The sequence below is a fragment of the Cynocephalus volans genome, chromosome 12 (genome assembly GCF_027409185.1).
Source record: "Cynocephalus volans isolate mCynVol1 chromosome 12, mCynVol1.pri, whole genome shotgun sequence".
In the NCBI taxonomy this organism is placed as follows: Eukaryota; Metazoa; Chordata; class Mammalia; order Dermoptera; family Cynocephalidae; genus Cynocephalus; species Cynocephalus volans.
Genome location: NC_084471.1, coordinates 42,314,848 through 42,336,999, shown reverse-complemented (window position 1 = coordinate 42,336,999; position 22,152 = coordinate 42,314,848). Strand labels below are relative to the sequence as shown.

The 22,152-nt window shown below is 37.0% G+C and overlaps 1 protein-coding gene across 1 annotated transcript in view; it reads right to left on the bottom strand.

The window, feature by feature from the left end:
- The window catches only part of PAWR (pro-apoptotic WT1 regulator), a 102,696-nt gene that overhangs the window by 31,311 nt on the left and 49,233 nt on the right, over nucleotides 1–22,152 (bottom strand). The window contains exon 2 of the mRNA XM_063076291.1: nucleotides 4,571–4,702. Within this exon, the coding sequence (XP_062932361.1) occupies nucleotides 4,571–4,702 (132 nt within the window). The remainder of the gene's footprint in view (nucleotides 1–4,570; nucleotides 4,703–22,152) is intronic.

The window sequence follows — 22,152 nt, the reverse complement described above, 5'->3', positions numbered from 1 at the left end:
ACATGGATGATATTATGTTAAGTGAAATAAGTCCTTTATCATTTTGAATAAAACGCTTGATGTTCCTAACATGTTAAAATTATATACAAATATAAACTCCACCTTAGATTTAACTAAAAAACTTCTATATTCCTGTCACCACAAAAATTTCCAAGCAAAGGAACTTAACTATATAATTACCAGGAACTTTAATAATTACTATAATTGTTAAAGTTGACTATTCCATTCTAAACATGGAGAAAATGGAGAAATACAGTAGATACCCACTTATCCTAGTTGTCCCCTTCCATGATTCCATTTACCCGCAGTCAATCTCAGTCTGAAAATATTAAATGGAAAATTCCAGAAATAAACAATTCATAAGTTTCAACATGCACGCCATACTGAGCAGAGTGATGAAATCTCCCACCATCCTGCTCTTTCACCGCCAGAAGTGAATCATCCCTTTGTCCAGCATCTCTGCTCATCGATCAGTTGGTAACCATGGGTTATCAGATCAATTGTATCACAGTGCTTATATCAAGTAACCCATTTTACTTAATAAATGGCCAATGCACAAGAGTAGAGATGCTGGCAATTTGGATATGCCAAAGAGAAGCTGTGAAGTGCTTCCTCTAAGTGAAAAGGCTAAAGTTCTTGACTTAATAAGGAAAGAAAAAAATTGTATGGTGAGGTGTATCTATGGTAAAAATGAGTCTTCTGTTCATAAAATTGTGAGAAGGAAAAAGAAATCTGTGCATAGTATATGCAGGATTCGGTGCTATCCATAGTTTCAGGCATCCACTGAGGATCTTGGAATGTATCTCCCACAAATAAGAGAGGGATAGGACTATTGCACCAGTATCACTGAAACTGACTGTAAAATGTACAACTACTAAGACTGATACTGGTCTGAAAAGTTTCAAAGACTATGTAATTAGATCTTCCAATACCTCCAAAGTCTGTTATACAACTGATTTCAAATATACTTTTCCTAAAATAATCTTCCTTGCAATAGGATGGTTTCTATTACTAAAGGGAAAGGGAAAGACTTATGAAGAGCTGAGAAAATGTTGGCAAAGCACAAACAGCTTTGTGAAGGTTTAAATTCTGCATCATTTAGGCTTACAATGGTCAATAAGGAAATCCCATTAACATTGTCTTTACAGGTGCAGTGGCAGATTAGAACTTATAATGTATAAACAAATATAAAAGCGTATGTGAAATAAGATCAGACAAATACAAGCCCAGTAGAATATAGCAAAATAATACTGAAGTTTTTCAAATAAATGAATTTGCAACAAAGCTACAGCTCTCAGTAAAGTTATGGCATACATACTAACTGATCGTCAGGACTAAGTTAAAATATCTGTATTTCTATACTGGTATACATAAGTTAGTAAGATACATTGTTGAAGACGGCTACAAAAGAAAATTTCTGTAATCTCCAATTGATAAAATAATGAAGAAAATGAAAAATAAAATGAGAACTTTATCAAGTTAACAAAGATTTTAAAAGCAAAATTTAATCTTTCCTCTTCCTTTCCTGAACAATTCAGTCCTAAAGCAATTAGGCGGGGCAGAGCAAGTTGGGGAGAAAACAGTGTCTTAGACCAGGGCATTGGAATACTGGAACCCTCCATGAAGAAAAGCTGCTTGGCATAGAGAGTCAGAGTCCAAACAAACTGAGGAGACTGACCACATGGCAGAGGGACTCAGCCTGGCCTAAGAAACCAGAGCCTGAGCAGAATGAGGAATGTGTCTATAAAGCAGGGAAGGGAAGGCCTCAGTCCTGAGGCAAGGTCAGAAAGGAAGTCCCATGAAGGGGCATCCAGAAATACATCCACTCAGGAGGGTGGCCCAGAATGGGATGTTAGAGCTCTAGAAGGATAAAGATTGTGTAGCCTCAGAGAGGCAGCCTAGTGTGAGGTAGTCTGTGCCAGGGACCAGGCAAGATGAAATGAGTGTCCACATGGAGTGGAAGCACGGCCTGGAGATGTCAAAACCTAATTAGGTTAAGGAGCAATCCAGCATGAGGTCTCAGAGTCTGAGCAGGAACAAAGAGAACTAGGGCAGGGAAAGGATGGCATCCTGCAGCCTGGCATGGGATGCCCAAGTCTGAAAAGAGTGAGGAGAGTGTTCTTGGATGGGGAAAGCCTACATGTGATACTAGAACCCACTTGTAGTGAGGAGGGCATAAGTGTAGAGGAGAGGTGGCAATGGGAGATGGCTACTACATGCAGGAGGACTGAACAAATAAGAAAACATATTAAGGATAATGGGAAACAGGCTTCACAATTTCATAAAAAGGAGTTATAAATACTAGAATAAACCCTGTGGTGTTAGATTAGAATTGGAGGTATCAGTACAAATTAGTTTCAATACCTAGATAAACAGATATAGGAAGGCAAGCAGGCAGACAGATATGTATGAGGGGATCTTCAAAAAAAGTTCACGGAAAGATTCACGTTTTCTTTTAATTCTATTTTTGCACAACTTTTTGAAGTATCTCTGGGGGTGTGTGTGTGTGTGTGTGTGTGTGTGTGTGTGTGTGTGTGTGTGTGTGTGTGTGTGTGTGTGTGTGTGTGTGTGTACGTAGATATATATATATATACATAGGGTGTGTGTGTGTGTGTGTGTGTGTGTGTGTGTGTGTGTGTGTGTGTGTGTGTGTGTGTGTGTGTGTGTGTGTGTGTGTGTGTACGTAGATATATATATATATATACATACATTTTGTAGGTCTGTGAAGAGCTAGGGGCCAGGAATGGTGACAACCCAATCTATAACAATGAACTTAAAGTATTTGGAATCTAGAGCACCAATTCTTGGTTTCAAAATATCATTTACCAGTAAAATGAACTAGGACTCCTTAGACAAACAGAGGCTCCCAAAGCTAGGATAAGAAAGGTAAAAATAAGCCTGTAATATCTTATTATACCAGGTCTAGACTCTTAATCGAAATGCTATATTGTCTCTATACCAACAAATTAAGCATTCATCTTATGGGAAGTCTTTACTGAAATAGGCCCAAACTTAATTTCAACTTTGTTAGTCAAGAATATAAAGATATTTTAGATTATGATAGTCACAAAGATGCTGAGAAAAACATTGCTTATTAGCTTACAGCATGTTATAACGGAGTGCTACCTTTCCTAGAAATGTGATGATTATCATCTAAAGTAGCAGCGATGGGGGGCGGGGGGGAGGTTGGGACATATGAACCTACATCACTCTATGAATCTTTACATCGATACATCTGCCTCTAAGAGCACAGGAGAAAAATTTTGCTTCTGTAAACACTTCAAAATTTGCCTGTCTGCCAAATGCCTTTATAACCTTATGTAGTGCATTGAATTATGTCCCCCCAAAACTCCCTGAAGCTTGAAGTGTGTCCCCCAAGTTTTATGCATTAGAAACTTAGCCCCCACTGTGACTGTTAAGAGGGTGGGAAATCCTATTATGGTAATTGAAAGGTAGGGCCTTAAAGAGGTGATTGGATTGTAGGACAGTGCAGTAGTGAATGGATTAATAATGGTGGTCAGGGTTGTGGTCTGGAGGGCTTTACAAGGAGAGTGCATGAGGAGGTTAGCTCTCTCTCTGCTCTTTCCCTGTTCTCTCTGCTTCCACCACCTCGCAATGTGAGACCCCTGGATCACTGTCATCGCCACAAGATAGACTCTGGACTTCTCAGCCTCAGAAAATGTAAGCAGTAAATTTTGTTTTCTTATAAATCACCCAGTTCCATGTATTTTGTTATAAGCAAGAGAAATGGACTAATACACCTTGCAAATTAATAGACAGGTTTATATTTCATCTTTTTTCATCAACAAAAGGGAGATGTGCGTACAGCTCTGAAATTCCTTTTAAAGTGATACCACAATGTAATGCATTTAGAAAGTCAAGGGTGGAACTCTGAAAAGACATTCAGTAAGCTTAAGATCTCAAAATGTCACAAAAATAACTTAAGGCTACATTATATCAAAAACACTCCCAAGTTAGAGTTTATATAAAATGATTCTTTAGAGTGATGTGCTTTATACTGAGGTATCCCTATAGCATCAACTCCCAATTTTCTGTGCCACAAGAGCCCAAAATAACAGCTCATTTGAAACTGAGTTAAATTTTATTTTAAAAAGTACTTTATAATTACACAGAAATATAGATGTTTCTGGTAATTCATAGTACTACTACATACTATGTTTTATTACTATGTTTAAACATTTGACTTTGGTGAAACTTTCTGTTCAATTTTTCACTTGCTACTTAATTCTAAAGCAGAACTGGCTACTACAACTTACTAATCTTCCTTTTTTTAAGAGCAACGAAGTAATTATTTTTCTTGGTTATTTTTACATTTGATACTGCTTAAACCTGTTTAACCAGTCAGCAAATATTCATGGATCAGTAACTAAGGACTAAGCACTGCTTAAGTCAAAAAGTATTTGGATATGAGGAAAATCAGTGGTTAAATCCATTGGGAATACTTAAAAGGAGCTGATGCTATCAAAATGGGACTGGAAAAATTATTAATAGTAACTCAAAAATTGTTATTAAAATAACTAGTGACTTCCTGGTATTTTTAAAGACTCACCTGTAGCAGACAGGAACTGCCTGGATCTAATAAGCTTATGGCTTCATTCTGCATTGTGTTCTGTTGTGTAATTGCATCTTCTCGTTTCCGCTCTTTCTGCCCTGCTTCATCATCTTCATACTCATCTAAGCACTGAAAGAAAGAATAATTTCCATTTTATTTCCATATACAATTACTAGAATGTTTTGACATATTTGATTATTAAAGAAATATCTGTGCATTCAGAAATTAGCTTACACAATAAAAGTGTTTTTTTCAGCAATATGTTATTTAATTCCTACAAATAAAATTATCTGCTAAAACCAAAAACTCCACATTAACACCTGATTTAGTTTGGATATGTTTGAAATTTGATCCCTAATTTGGCGGTGTTGGAAGGTGTTTGGGTCATAGTGGTGGATCCTTCATGAATAGATTTATACTCTTCCTAGGTGGGGGATAGTGAGATCTCTTGTTTCCTCACCATGTGATCTCCTTGCATCTGCTGGCTACCCTGCCATTTTCTGCTATGAGGAAAAGCCACCTGAGGCCCATGCCAGAAGCAGCTGTCCCAGAATTGTGAGCCAAATAAACCTCTTTTCTTTAAAAATTACCCAGTCTTGGGTATTCTGTTATAGCAACACAAAAATGGACTAATGCAACACCCTGCCAGCATATCTTTTCTCTAAGCTCTAACTATCAGTGACAGGGTTTTCTTAAAGAAAGGGTGCATTCATTCTTTATCATTCATTCAACAAGACCAACTGTATCTACATTAAAAACAAGGCACTTTGTAGAGGGTAACAAAAGATATACTACAGACATGGAATTCATAGTCTAATGGGAAAGACAAGACAGATAGACAGACAGACAGACAGATAAGAAAGACAGACATACAGACAGACAACTTAGTGGTAAAGGCCATTTTCTAACTTAGTACTATCTATGAGAATATAAAGAAAGAGTATTTCACCTGGACTGTTAGGAAAGATTATAGGAAACCTTCTAATTTAAAGAATGGGTATAATTTGGAACTGCAGATATGGAAAAAGAATTTCAGATGTTGAGAACAGTATTTTGAAAAAGCTTACGAGAGAGTTGCTAAAAAGCTGAATCAACATCAGCAATCATCTATCTTCAGACTTTTTACGTGGACGAAAAAAAAACAAACAAATCTCTACCATTATACACACAATAGGATGTGTTATCTTTTCCTTGCATTTGAACACATTCCTAACCAATACACTGCCCTAAAAGGTTCTGTGACAGACAAAAAAAAAGTTTCTGGAGGCACTGCATACATAGACACTAAGACACTGACCAAAGCACAGTATGACAGGGAAAACAACAGGACTTACAGATCATGCATAGAGAAGAAAACACTGAGGATACCGTGCAAACCAAGAAGGGTCACTTGAGTATCTGAGTATCTGGAGATAGGAGGAACATGGTGCAGGGGATGCTAATTTGATGAGTAGAACATTCAAAGACAATGGCTACAACGGGGGATAAGGAAGAAAGTAGCTGTCTGAGATGGAGTCGTACTTTAAGAAGATGTGGAGAGTAAGTCTGGAATGGAAAGGGCGAATATAAGGAACAAGCAGGCTGAGATTCCAGAAAATGACCAGGGTCCTCTTCTGAAATGAAACAGACTGCTTATACAGATGTCACCTGGTCCTTGTCACATAAGCTGTGGGAACTGGGGCCTGGGGAAAGAGTACAAGAAAAATTATGATACTGTGGCTACTACTATTGCTGTTAAGTCTAAACTGATAATTTAAAAAAATAATAAAATAAATTGTTATTGACTCTAAACCAGGAGACTAGCGTCTTCGATCAGGATACACAGGCTAACATTGTTAGCTTGCAGGCAGGGTAAGGTCTCACAGACTTCACAGTTCTTAAAAGAGGTGAGAAATGGGAAGACAACTGCTCTGATCACCAAGGAACATAAATAATGAATAGTCTGAGAAGTTCAGACTTTTGACTACATAGCATGGAAAGATGTTACAGTGCTGCAATTCCTTGGAATATAAGAAGAACATGATCAAAATTGTTTTGAGTATAGCAATCCAAAGTAGGGATTAACAGAAAAAAAGTATCAAAAGTGGAAAGACTTGTTAAAAAAAACACAGTAGGAGTTTCAAGATGGCGGCGGCTGCGGCGGCTGGCGCGGAGTAGCTGAGGTGGAAAAGGTGGCCACTGGGCCTCAGGCAGCCGGGAAACTTGTGGACCTTCCTCTGGCCATCTCTTAAGGGAGGACTGCTGCTGCTGGCCGGTCGTGGGGGCTCAACGCCACCTTGCCCCCGGCAGGAGAGGCTGCCTCATTTACAGGCAACAGCTTTGAAGTGTGGAGCAGGAAAAGAACTGATTCTTAGCTGCAAAAGCGAGTCTTGAAACAGGGAACACGGGGCCAGGGCTGCTGTGGATGCAGCCAGGATCCCGGAGGCTGGGGCCGCACTGAAGGCGGCCAGCTGCCCTATCCAGGATTCGAGGTTTCAGGCCGGCATTAAAGAAGACTCCTGGGAGCGCCCGAGCGGCGCCGCGTCTGAACAGCCCGAGGCGGCAGCGCCGAGAACACGGAAGGCAACAAACCAGAGACAGAGCGAGTGCCCGACCTGGCACAGCCCTGTGAGTGATCCCTGGCAAAGCTCTGTTCGGGGGGTGGATGCCCACGCGGCTCCCCGCCTGCACCACCAGGCCACTCCTTGCCCCGGTGCTGCCTCCATTTTCCCAGGTGCGGGCAGCTCCGCCCCGCTCGGCCATCACTGAGCCCATTTGCTTGGCCTGGCGCGGGGCTTTCCGGACCCTGCGGGCCGACCTCCTCTCCCACTCCCTCCACGGTTCTCTGGCAGGGCTGGGGGTGTGGGGCGTCCCGACCAGTTTTGGGAGGGCTAGGAAGTACGGGCGGGCCGACTGTCACTCCACCACACCCTGGACTCTGGCCCCGGTAAACTTCCTGTTACTGGGAGGCAGATACCATCTCTGCGACCACCAGTTTGGAAAAAAGCCTAACGAATTTCTGGTTGGGAATAGTGCGGTAGGAGAGTTCCCAGGTCTGCTTGAACCTGCCGGAGAGCAGGCTGCAGGCGGGCACTAGACTCGGTTTATACCGGGGGGATACAAAGGTGAACAAGACCCGAGAAAGATCTACACAGTGCTACAAAGGCACCCAGAGAGACCGGTCGTCTGTGCCTAGCAGAAACCTGGTAGACTTCCTGGGCGAGGCGGTGCTGAGCAGGGTCTTGAAGGCCCAGCTGATAGACGAGGGGTGCAGAAGACACGCCCCAGCCCAGCACAGTGTTCACAGAGGGGGGTGACGTGCGGCCAGGGAGGCGGAGTCTCGACAGAAACCACACACCCGGTGGGGTCGCCACTGCACGATCTAACAGCCTGGGCCAGAGCACACGGAAAGGGGAGAAGTCCTGTACAGAAAGTGAAAGCTCAACAGAGATCACACACCCTGTGGTACGTGATCCACCAGCCCAGCAGAGTACAAGCTGACCAAAAAGGTGGATCCCCGGAGAAGCCCAAGACCCGAGGCAACCACACACACAAGACACTAGAGGCCAACTGAGCAGTCACGGCGGGAGCCATACCAAATTGGCAACCACAGCAACATCCTAGTTAGTCATTAGTCTTAAACCGGTGGACTGTGAAACCCCCTGCAACAATGAATAAACACCAAAAAAAAGACACCAGAAATACAAAAAATCAAGAAAGTACACCACCAAAAGTTAATAAATCTCATACTCTAGATCCTATAGAACAAGAAGCCCTTGAAATAACTGACAAGGAATTTCGAGTGATAATTCTAAGGAAACTGAATGAGATACAAGAAAACTCAGCTAGACATCATGATGAAATGAGGAAAAGTATACAGGATCTGAAAGAGGAAATATACAAGGAAATCAATGTCCTGAAAAAAAATGTAGCAGAACTTGCTGAACTGAAGAAGTTATTCAGCGAAATAAAAAACACAACGGAGAGTTTAACCAGCAGGCTTGTCGAAGTTGAAGAGAGAACCTCTGAACTTGAAGATGGGCTGTTTGAAATAACACAAGCAGACAAAAAGAAAGAAAAAAGAATCAAGGACATGGAAGAAAATCTGAGAGAGATATCAGACAACCTCAAGCGCTCAAATATCCGAGTCATGGGTATTCCAGAAGGGGAAGAAAATGGAGATTCCATTGAAAACATATTCAAAAAAATAGTGGCAGAAAACTTCCCAGGTATAGGAAAAATCACAGATCTTCAGATCCAGGAAGCTCAACGATCTCCAAACGTATTCAACCCAAAAAGGCCTTCTCCAAGACATGTCATAGTCAAATTGGCAAAACTCAGAGACAAAGAGAGAATCTTAAAAGCTGCAAGAGAGAAGCGTCAAATCACCTATAAGGGAGCCCCAATCAGGTTAACATCAGACTTTTCATCACAAACCCTAAAAGCTAGAAAGGAATGGGATGATATTTTCAAAATACTAAAAGACAAAGATTGCCAGCCAAGAATACTCTACCCTGCAAGGCTATCCTTCCGAAATGAGGGGCAAATAGTATATTTCTCAGACAAACAAAAACTGCGGGAGTTCACTACCACAAGACCACCCTTACAAGAAATCCTCAAGGGAGTACTGGGTTTGGTTCCTGAAAAATAACTACCACTGCCATAAAAACCTAAGAAAAATCTAAACCCGCTAGTACAATAAAAATGGCATTCATGAAGAGAAAACAAGCTAACAAAAACACTATCTACAACCTAAGGAACCAACAAACAAAGAAACCAAACAGTAAATCAGAAAGCAAGGAACAAAAGACACCTAAGACAACCAAACAACCAATAAAATGCTAGGAATAAATCAACACCTTTCAATAACAACTCTTAATGTTAAAGGCTTAAATTCCCCAATTAAAAGACACAGACTGGCTGACTGGATCAAAAAACAGGACCCAACTATATGCTGCCTACAAGAGACCCACCTCACCCATAAAGATTCACACAGACTAAGAGTGAAAGGATGGAAAAAGATTTACCATGCAAACAGAAAAGAAAAACGAGCTGGAGTGGCTATTCTTATATCTGACAAAATAGACTTTAAACTAAAAACCATAAAAAGAGACAATGAGGGACACTACTTAATGATAAAAGGACTGATCCATCAAGAAGACATAACAATCATAAATATGTACGCACCCAATGTTGGAGCAGCCAGATTTATAAAACAAACTCTATTAGACCTAAAGAAGGAAATAGACACTAATACCATAATAGCAGGGGACCTGAACACTCCACTGTCAATATTAGACAGATCATCTAGGCAAAGAATCAGTAGAGAAACACAAGATCTAAACAAGACTCTAGACCAATTGGAATTGGCAGATATCTACAGAACATTCCACCCAACAACCTCAGAATATTCATTCTTCTCATCAGCACATGGATCATTCTCCAGGATAGATCACATATTAGGTCACAAATCAAGTCTCAGTAAATTCAAAAAAATTGGAATTATCCCATGTATCTTCTCAGACCACAATGGATTAAAACTAGAAATTAATAACAAACAAAACTCTGGAAACTATACAAACACATGGAAATTAAACAGCATTCTACTTAATGACATATGGGTCCAAGAAGAAATCAAGCAGGAAATCAAAAAGTTTATTGAAACTAATGAAAACAATGATACATCATACCAAAACCTGTGGGATACTGCAAAAGCAGTATTGAGGGGAAAATTTATTGCATTAAATGCTCACTTCAGAAGAATGGAAAGATGGCAAGTGAACAACCTAACACTTCACCTTAAAGAAGTAGAAAAACAAGAACAATCCAATCCTAAAGTTAGCAGACGGAAAGAAATCATTAAGATCAGAGCAGAACTGAATGAAATTGAAAACCAAAAAACAATTCAAAAGATCAACGAATCAAAAAGTTGGTTTTTTGAAAAGATAAATAAAATTGACAAACCATTAGCATGGCTAACAAAAAAAAGAAGAGAGAAGACTCAAATAACAAAAATTAGAAATGAAAAAGGCGATATTACAACTGATTCATCTGAAATACAAGGAATCATTCGAGACTACTATAAACAACTGTACGCCAACAAATTTGAAAATCTGGAGGAAATGGATAAATTTCTGGACACACACAAGCTCCCAAAACTGAACCGTGAAGACGTAGAAAATCTGAACAGACCAATAACAATAAAGGAGATTGAAGCTGTTATCAGAAGGCTCCCAACAAAGAAAAGCCCAGGACCAGATGGATTCACAGCAGAATTTTACCAAACATTCAAAGAGGAATTGACACCGATTCTTTACAAACTATTCCAAAAGATTGAAACGGACGCAAATCTCCCAAACTCATTCTATGAAGCAAACATCATCCTGATACCAAAACCAGGTAAAGATATAACCAAAAAAGAAAACTACAGGCCGATATCCTTGATGAATATAGATGCAAAAATCCTCACTAAAATACTAGCAAACAGAATACAGCAACACATACGAAAAATTATTCATCACGATCAAGTGGGATTCATCCCAGGGATGCAAGGTTGGTTCAACATACGCAAATCAATAAATGTGATACACCATATTAATAAACTCAAACACAAGGACCATATGATCATCTCGATAGATGCTGAAAAAGCATTTGATAAAGTTCAGCACTCATTCATGACAAAGACCCTCAATAAGTTAGGTATAGAGGGAAAGTATCTCAACATAATTAAAGCCATATATGCCAAACCCACTGCCAATATCATCCTGAATGGGGAAAAGCTGAAAGCTTTTCCTTTAAGAACAGGCACTAGACAAGGATGCCCACTCTCACCACTCCTATTCAACATAGTGTTGGAAGTACTAGCCAGAGCAATCAGAGAAGAGAAGGAAATAAAGGGCATCCAGATTGGAAAAGATGAAGTCAAACTGTCCCTGTTTGCAGATGACATGATCCTATATATCGAACAGCCTAAAACCTCTACAAAAAAACTGTTGGAATTGATAAATGATTTCAGCACAGTAGCAGGATACAAAATCAACACACAAAAATCAGTAGCATTTCTTTTCTCCAATAGTGAACATGCAGAACGAGAAATCAAGAAAGCCTGCCCATTTACAATAGCCACCAAAAAAATAAAATACTTAGGAATTGAGTTAACCAAGGAGGTGAAAAATCTCTATAATGAGAACTACAAACCACTGCTGAGAGAAATTAGAGAGGATACAAGAAGATGGAAAGATATTCCATGCTCTTGGATTGGAAGAATCAACATAGTGAAAATGTCCATACTACCCAAAGTGATATACAAATTCAATGCAATCCCCATCAAAATTCCAAAGACATTTTTCTCAGAAATGGAAAAAACTATTCAGACATTTATATGGAACAATAAAAGACCACGAATAGCCAAAGCAATGCTCAGCAAAAAAAATAAAGCTGGAGGCATAACACTACCTGACTTTAAGCTATACTACAAAGCTATAATAACCAAAACAGTATGGTACTGGCATAAAAACAGACACACTGACCAATGGAATAGAATAGAGAATCCAGAAATCAACCCACACACTTACTGCCATCTGATCTTTGACAAAGGCACCAAACCTATTCACTGGGGAAGGGACTGCCTCTTCAGCAAGTGGTGCTGGGATAACTGGATATCGATATGCAGGAGAATGAAACTAGATCCATACCTCTCACCGTATACTAAAATCAACTCAAAATGGATTAAGGATTTAAATATACACCCTGAGACAATAAAACTTCTTAAAGAAAACATAGGGGAAACACTTCAGGAAATAGGACTGGGCACAGACTTCATGAATACGACCCCAAAAGCACGGGCAACCAAAGGAAAAATAAACAAATGGGATTATATCAAACTAAAAAGCTTCTGCACAGCAAAAGAAACAATTAAAAGAGTTAAAAGACAACCAACAGAGTGGGAGAAAATATTTGCAAAATATACATCTGACAAAGGATTAATATCCAGAATATATAAGGAACTCAAACAACTTTACAAGAAGAAAACAAGCAACCCAATTAAAAAATGGGCAAAAGAGCTAAGTAGGCATTTCTCTAAGGAAGATATCCAAATGGCCAACAGACATATGAAAAAATGCTCAACATCACTCAGCATCCGGGAAATGCAAATCAAAACCACATTGAGATACCATCTAACCCCAGTTAGGATGGCTAAAATCCAAAAGACTATGAACGATAAATGCTGGCGAGGCTGCGGAGAAAAAGGAACTCTCATACATTGTTGGTGGGACTGCAAAATGGTGCAGCCTCTATGGAAAATGGTATGGAGGTTCCTTAAACAATTGCAAATAGATCTACCATACGACCCAGCCATCCCACTGTTGGGAATATACCCAGAGGAATGGAAATCATCAAGTCGAAGGTATACCTGTTCCCCAATGTTCATCGCAGCACTCTTTACAATAGCCAAGAGTTGGAACCAGCCCAAATGCCCATCATCAGATGAGTGGATACGGAAAATGTGGTACATCTACACAATGGAATACTACTCAGCTATAAAAACGAATGAAATACTGCCATTTGCAACAACATGGATGGACCTTGAGAGAATTATATTAAGTGAAACAAGTCAGGCACAGAAAGAGAAATACCACATGTTCTCACTTATTGGAGGGAGCTAAAAATTAATATATAAATTCACACACACACATACACACATACACACACAAACCGGGGGGCGGGGAGGAAGAAGATATAACAACCACAATTATTTGAAGTTGATACAACAAACAAACAGAAAGGACATTGTTGGGGGGGAGGGGGGAGGGGGGGAGGGAGGGAGGTTTTGGTGATGGGGAGCATTAATCAGCTACAATGTATATCGACAAAATAAAATTAAAAAAAAAATAAATAAAAAATAAAAAAAAAATAAAAAGAGAAAAAAAAAAAAAAAAAAAAAAAAAAACACAGTAGGCAATTTGATCCTATGAAAAATGATATATTCTAGGTGGAAAACAGAATCAATAAGAGAAATCTAGTACAAGGTACAAAAGTGTTAAGAAATTAGTCCTGATAAGAAAGAATCTCTCTTCTGACTTTTTAAAAAAACTTTCTCAAACCAATAGACTGTATCATGCTTAATGACAAAATACTAATGAAATTTAAAAGTAAAATCAGACTCAAGACATTGATGTTCACTATCAACAAAACTGTTAACATCCTTCTGGAAGTGCTAGCTGATAAAATTAAGTAAGAAGAATAAGAATTAGAAAGGAAGCAAAATTACCATCATTTTAGGTGATATGATTTTGTAAAAAAGAAAATGAGAGTTTCTTAAAATGTTTTTCTCAGTAAGTATGCAAAAATAAATAGCTACCCAAAGTAATATCAATGGCCTGTTAGAAAAATTTTAATATCATAAAAATGAACTAAAAAACAAAGTACCTATATATATATATACACATACACACACACATATATATGTATATATATATATATATATATATATACTATAAAACTTTACTGAGCAGTACAAATTGAAACCTATTCTTAAACTGAGAAAAACCAAATATCGTGAGGGTATCCATAATCTGTAAATCAATGTATAAGCTGAATTAAAATTCCAACCAAAATCCTAATAAAAATTTTTTTAAAAGAGTTCCAACAGAACACTTACTCTGGTTAGCATTAAAATGTATAAAACCACAATAATAAAGACTATATGATAGAAGTCCTGAAACAAAAAAGAGAATAAAATAGCATTGAAAACTTTTTTTTTTAATTTTTAATTGATGCATAATAATTACACATATTTATGGGGTAATGTGTGATATTTTGATATGTGTATACAATGTGAAATGATCAAATCAGGTCAATCAACATATCCGTCATCTCAATTTATCATTTCTTTGTGTTGAAAACATTTGAAATCCTCTGTCCTAGCTCATTGAAAGTATACAATACATTGTTGTTAATTATAACCACCCTTCAAGTCCTACAAACACTAGATCTTATTCTATCTAGCTGTAATTTTGTATCCATTAACCAGCTTTTCCCTATCCCTTCTCCCCCCTACCCTTCTCAGCCCCTGGTAACCACCATTCTACTATCTACTTCTACGAGACCAATTTTCTTAGTAAAAAGCATTTTGAATCAAGGAGTTCCTCAATATATAGTACTCAGACAAGAAATCAATCATTTAATGCAAAGTGGGAGCTAAGAAGCAACAGTATAAGATCTGGAAAGAATAAAAGAGTGGTCTCATCTGTACTGTAGCCTTCTTCTCTTTGAAAGCAATCATCCCTCATTCTCCAACACCTGGACTACAAAAATCCTTTACCATAGGATCCAATGTCAGAAGCTTAAAGTTAGAATTCTTAAAGCATAGAGTAATACAGATAGAAAATAAAGTTGAGGCAGGTCGCCATGAACTCCCTGAACACTGGGATATTATTTATCTTTGTTTCCATTTTCTGAGATACAGTCCCTCAACACTAACCTTCCCTCTTCCTACTCTCTCAATAAATTGTAGACTACCTTACCAGCACATTAAAAGAACAAAACAAAACAAACAAACGAAAAAAATCTAAGTGTTTGAAAAATGAACGAATAAGTTACCAAGATAAGACAAATTAGGGAGATGGACTGCGGTACCCCAAGTTAAAATTCTGAATGCTCTAACCCACAGCAACACTGTTATCCACTAACATGGGAACCTATTCATCACACATCCTAGAAAGAACTTTTTAAAGAACTGAATTCAAAAATTTATACTACTTGATTTCAATACTTATTATGAAGCTACAACAATTAAGACAGTGTGCTATTGGCATAAAGGTAGGCATACAGATCAATGGAACACACTAGAGTCCAGAAATAGACCTACACATGTACAGTTGATTAATTTTGGACAAAGGTGTCATGAAAATTCCACTGGAAAAAGATGATCTTTTCAACAAATGGTGTACAACCCCCCCCCCCCACCAAAAAGAACAAGTTAACTTCAATCCTTTACCTCACGAGTTACAAAACCTACCTCAAAATGTGCTAAAGACCTAAGCAAATGTGCTAAAAGTAATACTTCTAATAAAAAAATGAAAAAAACAGCATGGCTTTGAGTTAGGTGAAGATTTTCTTTCATAAAGGAAAAAATCTATACATTTAGACTTTATCAAAATTAAAAATTTTGTTCATTGTTAAAAAAAAGAAAAGGCAAGCCACAGACTGGGAGAAAGTATTTGCAAAAAACATACCTGATAATGGATTTTTATTCGGAATATATAATGAGCTCTTATAACTCAGCAAGAAGAAAAAAAACAACCCAATTTAAAATAACCAAAAATTTGACCAGATACGTCACCAAAAAAATCTAGGGATGGCAAATAAACACATGAAAAGAGGCTCAACATCATAAGTCATTAGGAAAAGGCAAATTAAAACCATAATGAGCTATCACTACACACCTACCAGAATGACTAAAATTAAAAACTGACAGTATCAATTGTTGATGAGCAAAAAATCTCATATATTGTGATGAAACTCAAAATGGTGTGACCATGTAGGAAAATAGTTTGGCAGTTCCTTATAAACTTAATATACACTTGCCATATGACCCAGGAATTCCATTCCCAGTTACTTACCAAGAGAAATAAAAATATATTCACCCAAACCTTGTACAAAAACTCATATAAAAATTCAGCTGTATTTGTAATGGCCAAAAGCTGGAAACAACCAAATATCCATCAGCTTGTGAATGAATAAAAAAATAGCAGTAAATCTTTGTAGAGGAATACTACTCAGCAACAAAACAAATGAATCTCAAAAGCATTATGCCAAGTGAAAGACCCTAGAAAATGACAAATACATACTGTATGTTCCCATTTATATAAAATTCTAGAAAAAGCAAAATCATAGTGACAGGAAACAGATCAATAGTTGCCAGGAGCTGAGTGTGGGGAAGACAGCTGACTGAAAGGGGGCAGAAGGAGTAACGGAAATGTTCTACATCCTGGTTCTCATGGTGGACTGCTCATGGTGGAATTTTTCAAAATTCATCAAACTACACTCTTAAAACACTCTTATCACACTCTTATATAAATGACTTTAGAAAAAAAAGAACTAGTAGAAGGGAGGTAATGAAATAGGAGTTTTAAAAAAAACCAGTGAATCTGAAATCTGATCAAGCCTCTAGATCCAACTGTTTGTTAGTTATAAGAAATAGAGAAGGCGGAAGAACATATCAGACAACACCATTCAGATGCAATCATGCAAATACAGATTGTGAGTAACTCTAAGAATGGGTCAAAACTGGAAAAACCAAAGAGCAAATATTTTAGACTTTTGGGGCCATATAAAGAATACTGCCTTTTTTTTTTTTAACAACACTTTAAAAATATAAGAACCATTCTTGGTTCTCCATCATATAAAAACAAGCCTCTGCTGACTCCTGCTACAAAAAGGTATATACTACTATATATAAAGATGAGAAGTCTGAGGTTTAGAATTAAGTAACAGGGGCTGGCCCCGTGGCTCACTCGGGAGAGTGCGGCGCTCCGCCGAGGGCCGCGGGTTTGGATCCTATATAGGGATGGAGTGCACTCACTGGCTGGCTGAGTGTGGTGCAGACCACACTGTACAACAGTTGCAATCCCCTTACCAGTCAAAAAATAATAATAATAAAAGAATTAAGTAACAGGCTTAAGGTTGAGTGCAGTCAAAATGTAACATAAGCAGTCTAATTCCAAACCCTAAACTCAATTTTCCAACCACCAGGTGTGAACTTGTTTGTTAGTTATGAAAATAATTTAGTGTACTGCAACTCAGAATTTTTATAAGGAAAAAGAAACAACAGAGCAGAAAATATCTGTCAGCACTTTTCAAAACTTTTATTTCAGACTATGTAATTTTATTCAGACATGTGAATGTACTGTCACTTTGTAGAAAACAGAATTACTGGGAGTCACAGACAAAACAAAGAGTGGATATGGGTTTGAGGATTGCTGTAGCTAGGATGACAGTTCTATAAGGGTTCATCTGCTCTGTATTTATTTGTATGTTAACATTTTTATATAATATGTTTTAATTTTGAAGAGGCTATCTGGAGAAATTCTATCAGTATTTATTTCCATGTTTAACTCAGTCACTAACAGCAAACCAAGCTTCCCCAAGTCTCATCCACCACTGTACAGATTCTTATTTCCATATTGCTCTGTACATACCCTCATCTGATCCAATCCTGCATCCCACCTCTCCCTTTCGAATCATTCCACTATGCCCTATGAAATTCCTGCTCATTGATTAACTCTTGCTACCATCAGATACAGAATGGAAACCTAGCTGCCTCTGTGAAAAAAACCCTGTCCATGTAGCTCTCTCAACCAGAAGCTATTTGCTTTTTTATTTCCCTCATACCCTGGGACTTGGTGGTAAGGTTAGTGTCTTCTCTGACTATCTTTCTGGAGCAGGTCTCTCCTTTGACCACAATGCTCTAACCCAGTGATTCTCAATGAGTCAGTAGCACTCCCTCCAAGGCATTATAGAAAAATGTGGAGGTATTTTGGGTCATCCTGATAACTGGGGGATGTAACTGGTTTATGGAGCACAAGCCTGGAATGCTACATATCTTGCGATTTGAAAAAACAGTTCCACTATGAAAAAACTGACCCACCCACATCCCATTCAACTGTAGAATATAATACAGAATAGGTATCTGTGTACAACCACTTAACTACAAATATGAAATAGAGAGAAGTGCAGAATTTTGAAATATACACAGATTTTTCCAGGAAGACAGCTGTCCTATAAATCCAGGAAATATAATTTGTCTGTAATCTTATATATTTTTTAAAAGTTGTTTGTCATTTTGGAAAATATCACTAACAGCAAAACTATTAATGTCATTTGAGTCACTAGTAAAGCACACTTTTTTATCTGTCCAAAAAAAGTCTGAAAGCTACTGCACAGTTTTTACAGTTCTAAAACCTTACTTAATGTGACAGGCTGCATCATCACAAGATTAGCATCACCCAAAGTATGTCATATCCCTATTATAAAACATGGCATATACTGTACATATTCAATAAATGTTTGCTGAACTAAATACTAGGATGTGTGGTGAAGAGACTAGACTGACTGGACCAGATTAAAAAAGACACTATGACTAAGCAGGTATTGGGACTTGAAGTCCTAAATACAAAGAAACCTGCCAATCATGGTAGTTTTTTGAACAAATGAGTCATAACTTACTGTTCTTGAAACACTAATCTTACAGTGATACATGTGTTAAATACAGAAATAAACTTGACTTAGTAATGTTTTTTTTTTTTTTTTGTCTTTTTTGTGACCGACTCTCAGCCAGTGAGTGCACCAGCCACTCCTATATAGGATCCGAACCTGCGGCGGGAGCGTCACCGCGCTCCCAGCGCTGCACTCTCCCGAGTGCGCCACAGGCTCGGCCCTTGACTTAGTAATCTTAAAGGTAGTAGTTCCTACTACTAAAATTTCTATTACTTGGGAGAGTGTGGTGCTGATAAAATTTCTATTACTACAGTTCAAAGGTTTTTAATATACCAAGAAATTTAACAGGTTTATAGATCAAATAATTTTAAAAATTCCATTTCATGGTGGCTTTTTAAAATCAAATTTATAAAACACAATTCCATAAAATTCAGTTCAGAAAAAGCAATAGCATACCATTTGCCTATTTTAAACACAATTTATATTAACACATTTTTAAAATGCTTTTAATATATGGAGAAGTGTATACTTAGATTAATATTAATTACTTAGATTAATATAGATTATAATATAGATTACTTAGATTAATATTAATAGTATCCTTATTACTTAGATTAATAAGAATTCTTGGACAGTAGGGGTAAACCTAAGCACAAAAGACAACAATCACTCACAGATATTATTTATCTAAAACTATGCATACTGAGCTAAAGAAGAAAATACAATTTAAAAATTTTCAATTTAACATTAAAATTTGTTAAAATTAATTTTTAATGAAACATGATTAAACTAGGTTTTGATACTTTGACAGGTTAAATTCTGTGATATACTATCCAGTTTTTGAAAGAGTTCAGCTAAATAATGCTCCACATTTCTTTTCTCTTTTCTCACATTTGTTCTCCTTCATAAGTGATGTCTTACAAATGAACACAATTTACTTATCTCCAAATAGACTATATTGACAACACTTCATAAAATCGTTTAAATGGTACTGACAGTCCTTATAATCCTTGTTACTTTTACTTTCAAAATCCTAAAAAAAAAAAAAAAAATTAAACTCATTCTCTCCTATCCAAATGCCCCAGTCTACAAAACATATGCACATCTGATCTTTATACAAAGAATCCACACAAATTCCTTAAGTGTTTTAGTTTTTCAACAAATTTTTGCAAAGTATAAACACTTCTCTATAAAGCTGTAACAGTAAGGGAAACAGCACAACATCTTTTTTCATATGAATCAGAATGAAGAACAGAACTACAACTGAACTGAAATGAAATGCAAATTCAAACAGCCAAGTAGGTTGCATTTATGCACAGTAGATCTTATGTACAATAAATCTTATAAATATGGGTCTAAAACCATGATGACTGTTCACTGTATTTAAAAAACAATCAAACAATCTTAGCAAAGCTTTTAGAAAAAAAAAAAAATTATAGCTTCAAGACAGAGGGGGGAAAAGTCAATATTTGGGATCACACAATTACAAACCATCAATGTAGATTAAGTGCCTGTGCTCTCCAAAATGAAAGTTACTATATCCATGAAAGGTATTAGGAGAGTTAAGATAGATTCCACTCATTTTCTTTAGTGAGACCATAGCAATCCTATCAGTACTGCTGCTTCTTTATCTGCCTCCTCCTCCTTCCCTTTTCATCCTCCATTAATTCTTTATCTAGCATATACTACTCTGTCCTCTTTCAACCTCTGCCTAGCTTTTCCTCACCTTCCATCCCTGCTCCCAAGCCAAAATTTATTTTTAAATGATTAAATAAAAAAAAAAAAATTCCAACATAACAAAAAGAAAATTGAAGTAAAATCAAATTAATAAGCATCTCTATGTGAAAAGAAATGACCTCTCTCTTAGGTAATTAGGTAGCTGAAAAAAGCCATTATATATCTGTCAAAATGACATAAAAACTGCTAAACACACACCCTCCCAAGCAAGAAAGTAGAAAATATGGGAACTAAGTGGAGTAAATTAAAATGTATGAATTTTCAAGACTAATCATTAAACACCCTGATTAACTCTGTAAATTAGCAACCAATCTGATTTATCACACTGAATTAGTTATGCTTTATAACAACTTGGTAACATACTAGCTGGAGTACAGGTACTCTGACCTAATGAATTTAAAAGCTGAGCCAGCAATAACTTACATTAGCACCTTAGACAAAAAAGAAATCGCATTTGTAAAGAATCTAAAAATATAACCCTCCAAAAAAAGGAAATGAAAACAGAAAGAATTTCATTCTTCTGCAATTTTAAAGCATCTTCCCCACCATTAAAATTCTCTAACAATACTATCAGACATAACCCAGCCATGGTCAGTATACAACCATACTACCTCCTCCTGAGATCCCATCAGATCTCAGGGCTAAACAGTGTCAAGTTCTCTCTAGTCATGATTTAAGAGAAAGGCAGCACTCTCACATGTTTCAAAAAATAATAGTAAGAAGAAGAAACTGTAGTTAGGTACTTTTTAAGACAATTTTTCCTAATCACAAAATTAATGTGCATTACAAAAGATTTTAAAAATAGGGAAAAAAACCCAAGAAAATATAAATCATGCTTAATCTTAAACAACTGTTATCACTGTGGTACAAATCTTTCTACTAGAACAATTTTTTTTTTAATTCAGATAATCACGGACATCACATTGAGAGGTACTTACATGATATCTTCGTTTGCAACAAAAATTTTAGTATCTGCATGATATTATATCAGATTATGAATACAGCATGATTTATTTAATCATGCCTGTGTCCCAAGACAGATAAGTAGCTTTTCATGTAAATTTTTGTGTACATCTCTAATTTTTATGGCTCTTGAAAACATACTGCCAATTTTCCCCCAGAAAGATTACGTAAGGCTGGTTTCACCCTTAATTTTTTCTAAAACTCTCTCCAAACATATTAGGCAAATAATGGTTTTACTGAATTCTAGTCAGCAGGATAAACTTTTGTCATATTTTATTGGCTTTATGTATTTATGTATCTTCATTTTCTTCACTGATGTCCTTTCAATTTTTATATTGGCTTATTCATTTTCTTAGTATTTCTAAAAGCTCTTTTTATAATACAATAAGGATGGTAACCTTTCTCTATCATATACTGTGAATATCTTTTACTAATTTACCTTTTAACTCTGTTTACGTTTTCCTTTTGAGATTTCTGCCTATGGTTTTATGCTAAGAAAAAGTTTTTCCCATTTCAAGATGTAATAAACACACGAGTTTTCTAATTTTTACTATCTCATTTTAACTTAAATCATCTCATATTTCATTTGTTGTACAGTGAAGTTGGAATCTACTGATTCTTTTTCAATAATAAGCAATTGTTCTAGCCACATACACAGAATAATCCAGGGCTGCAACACT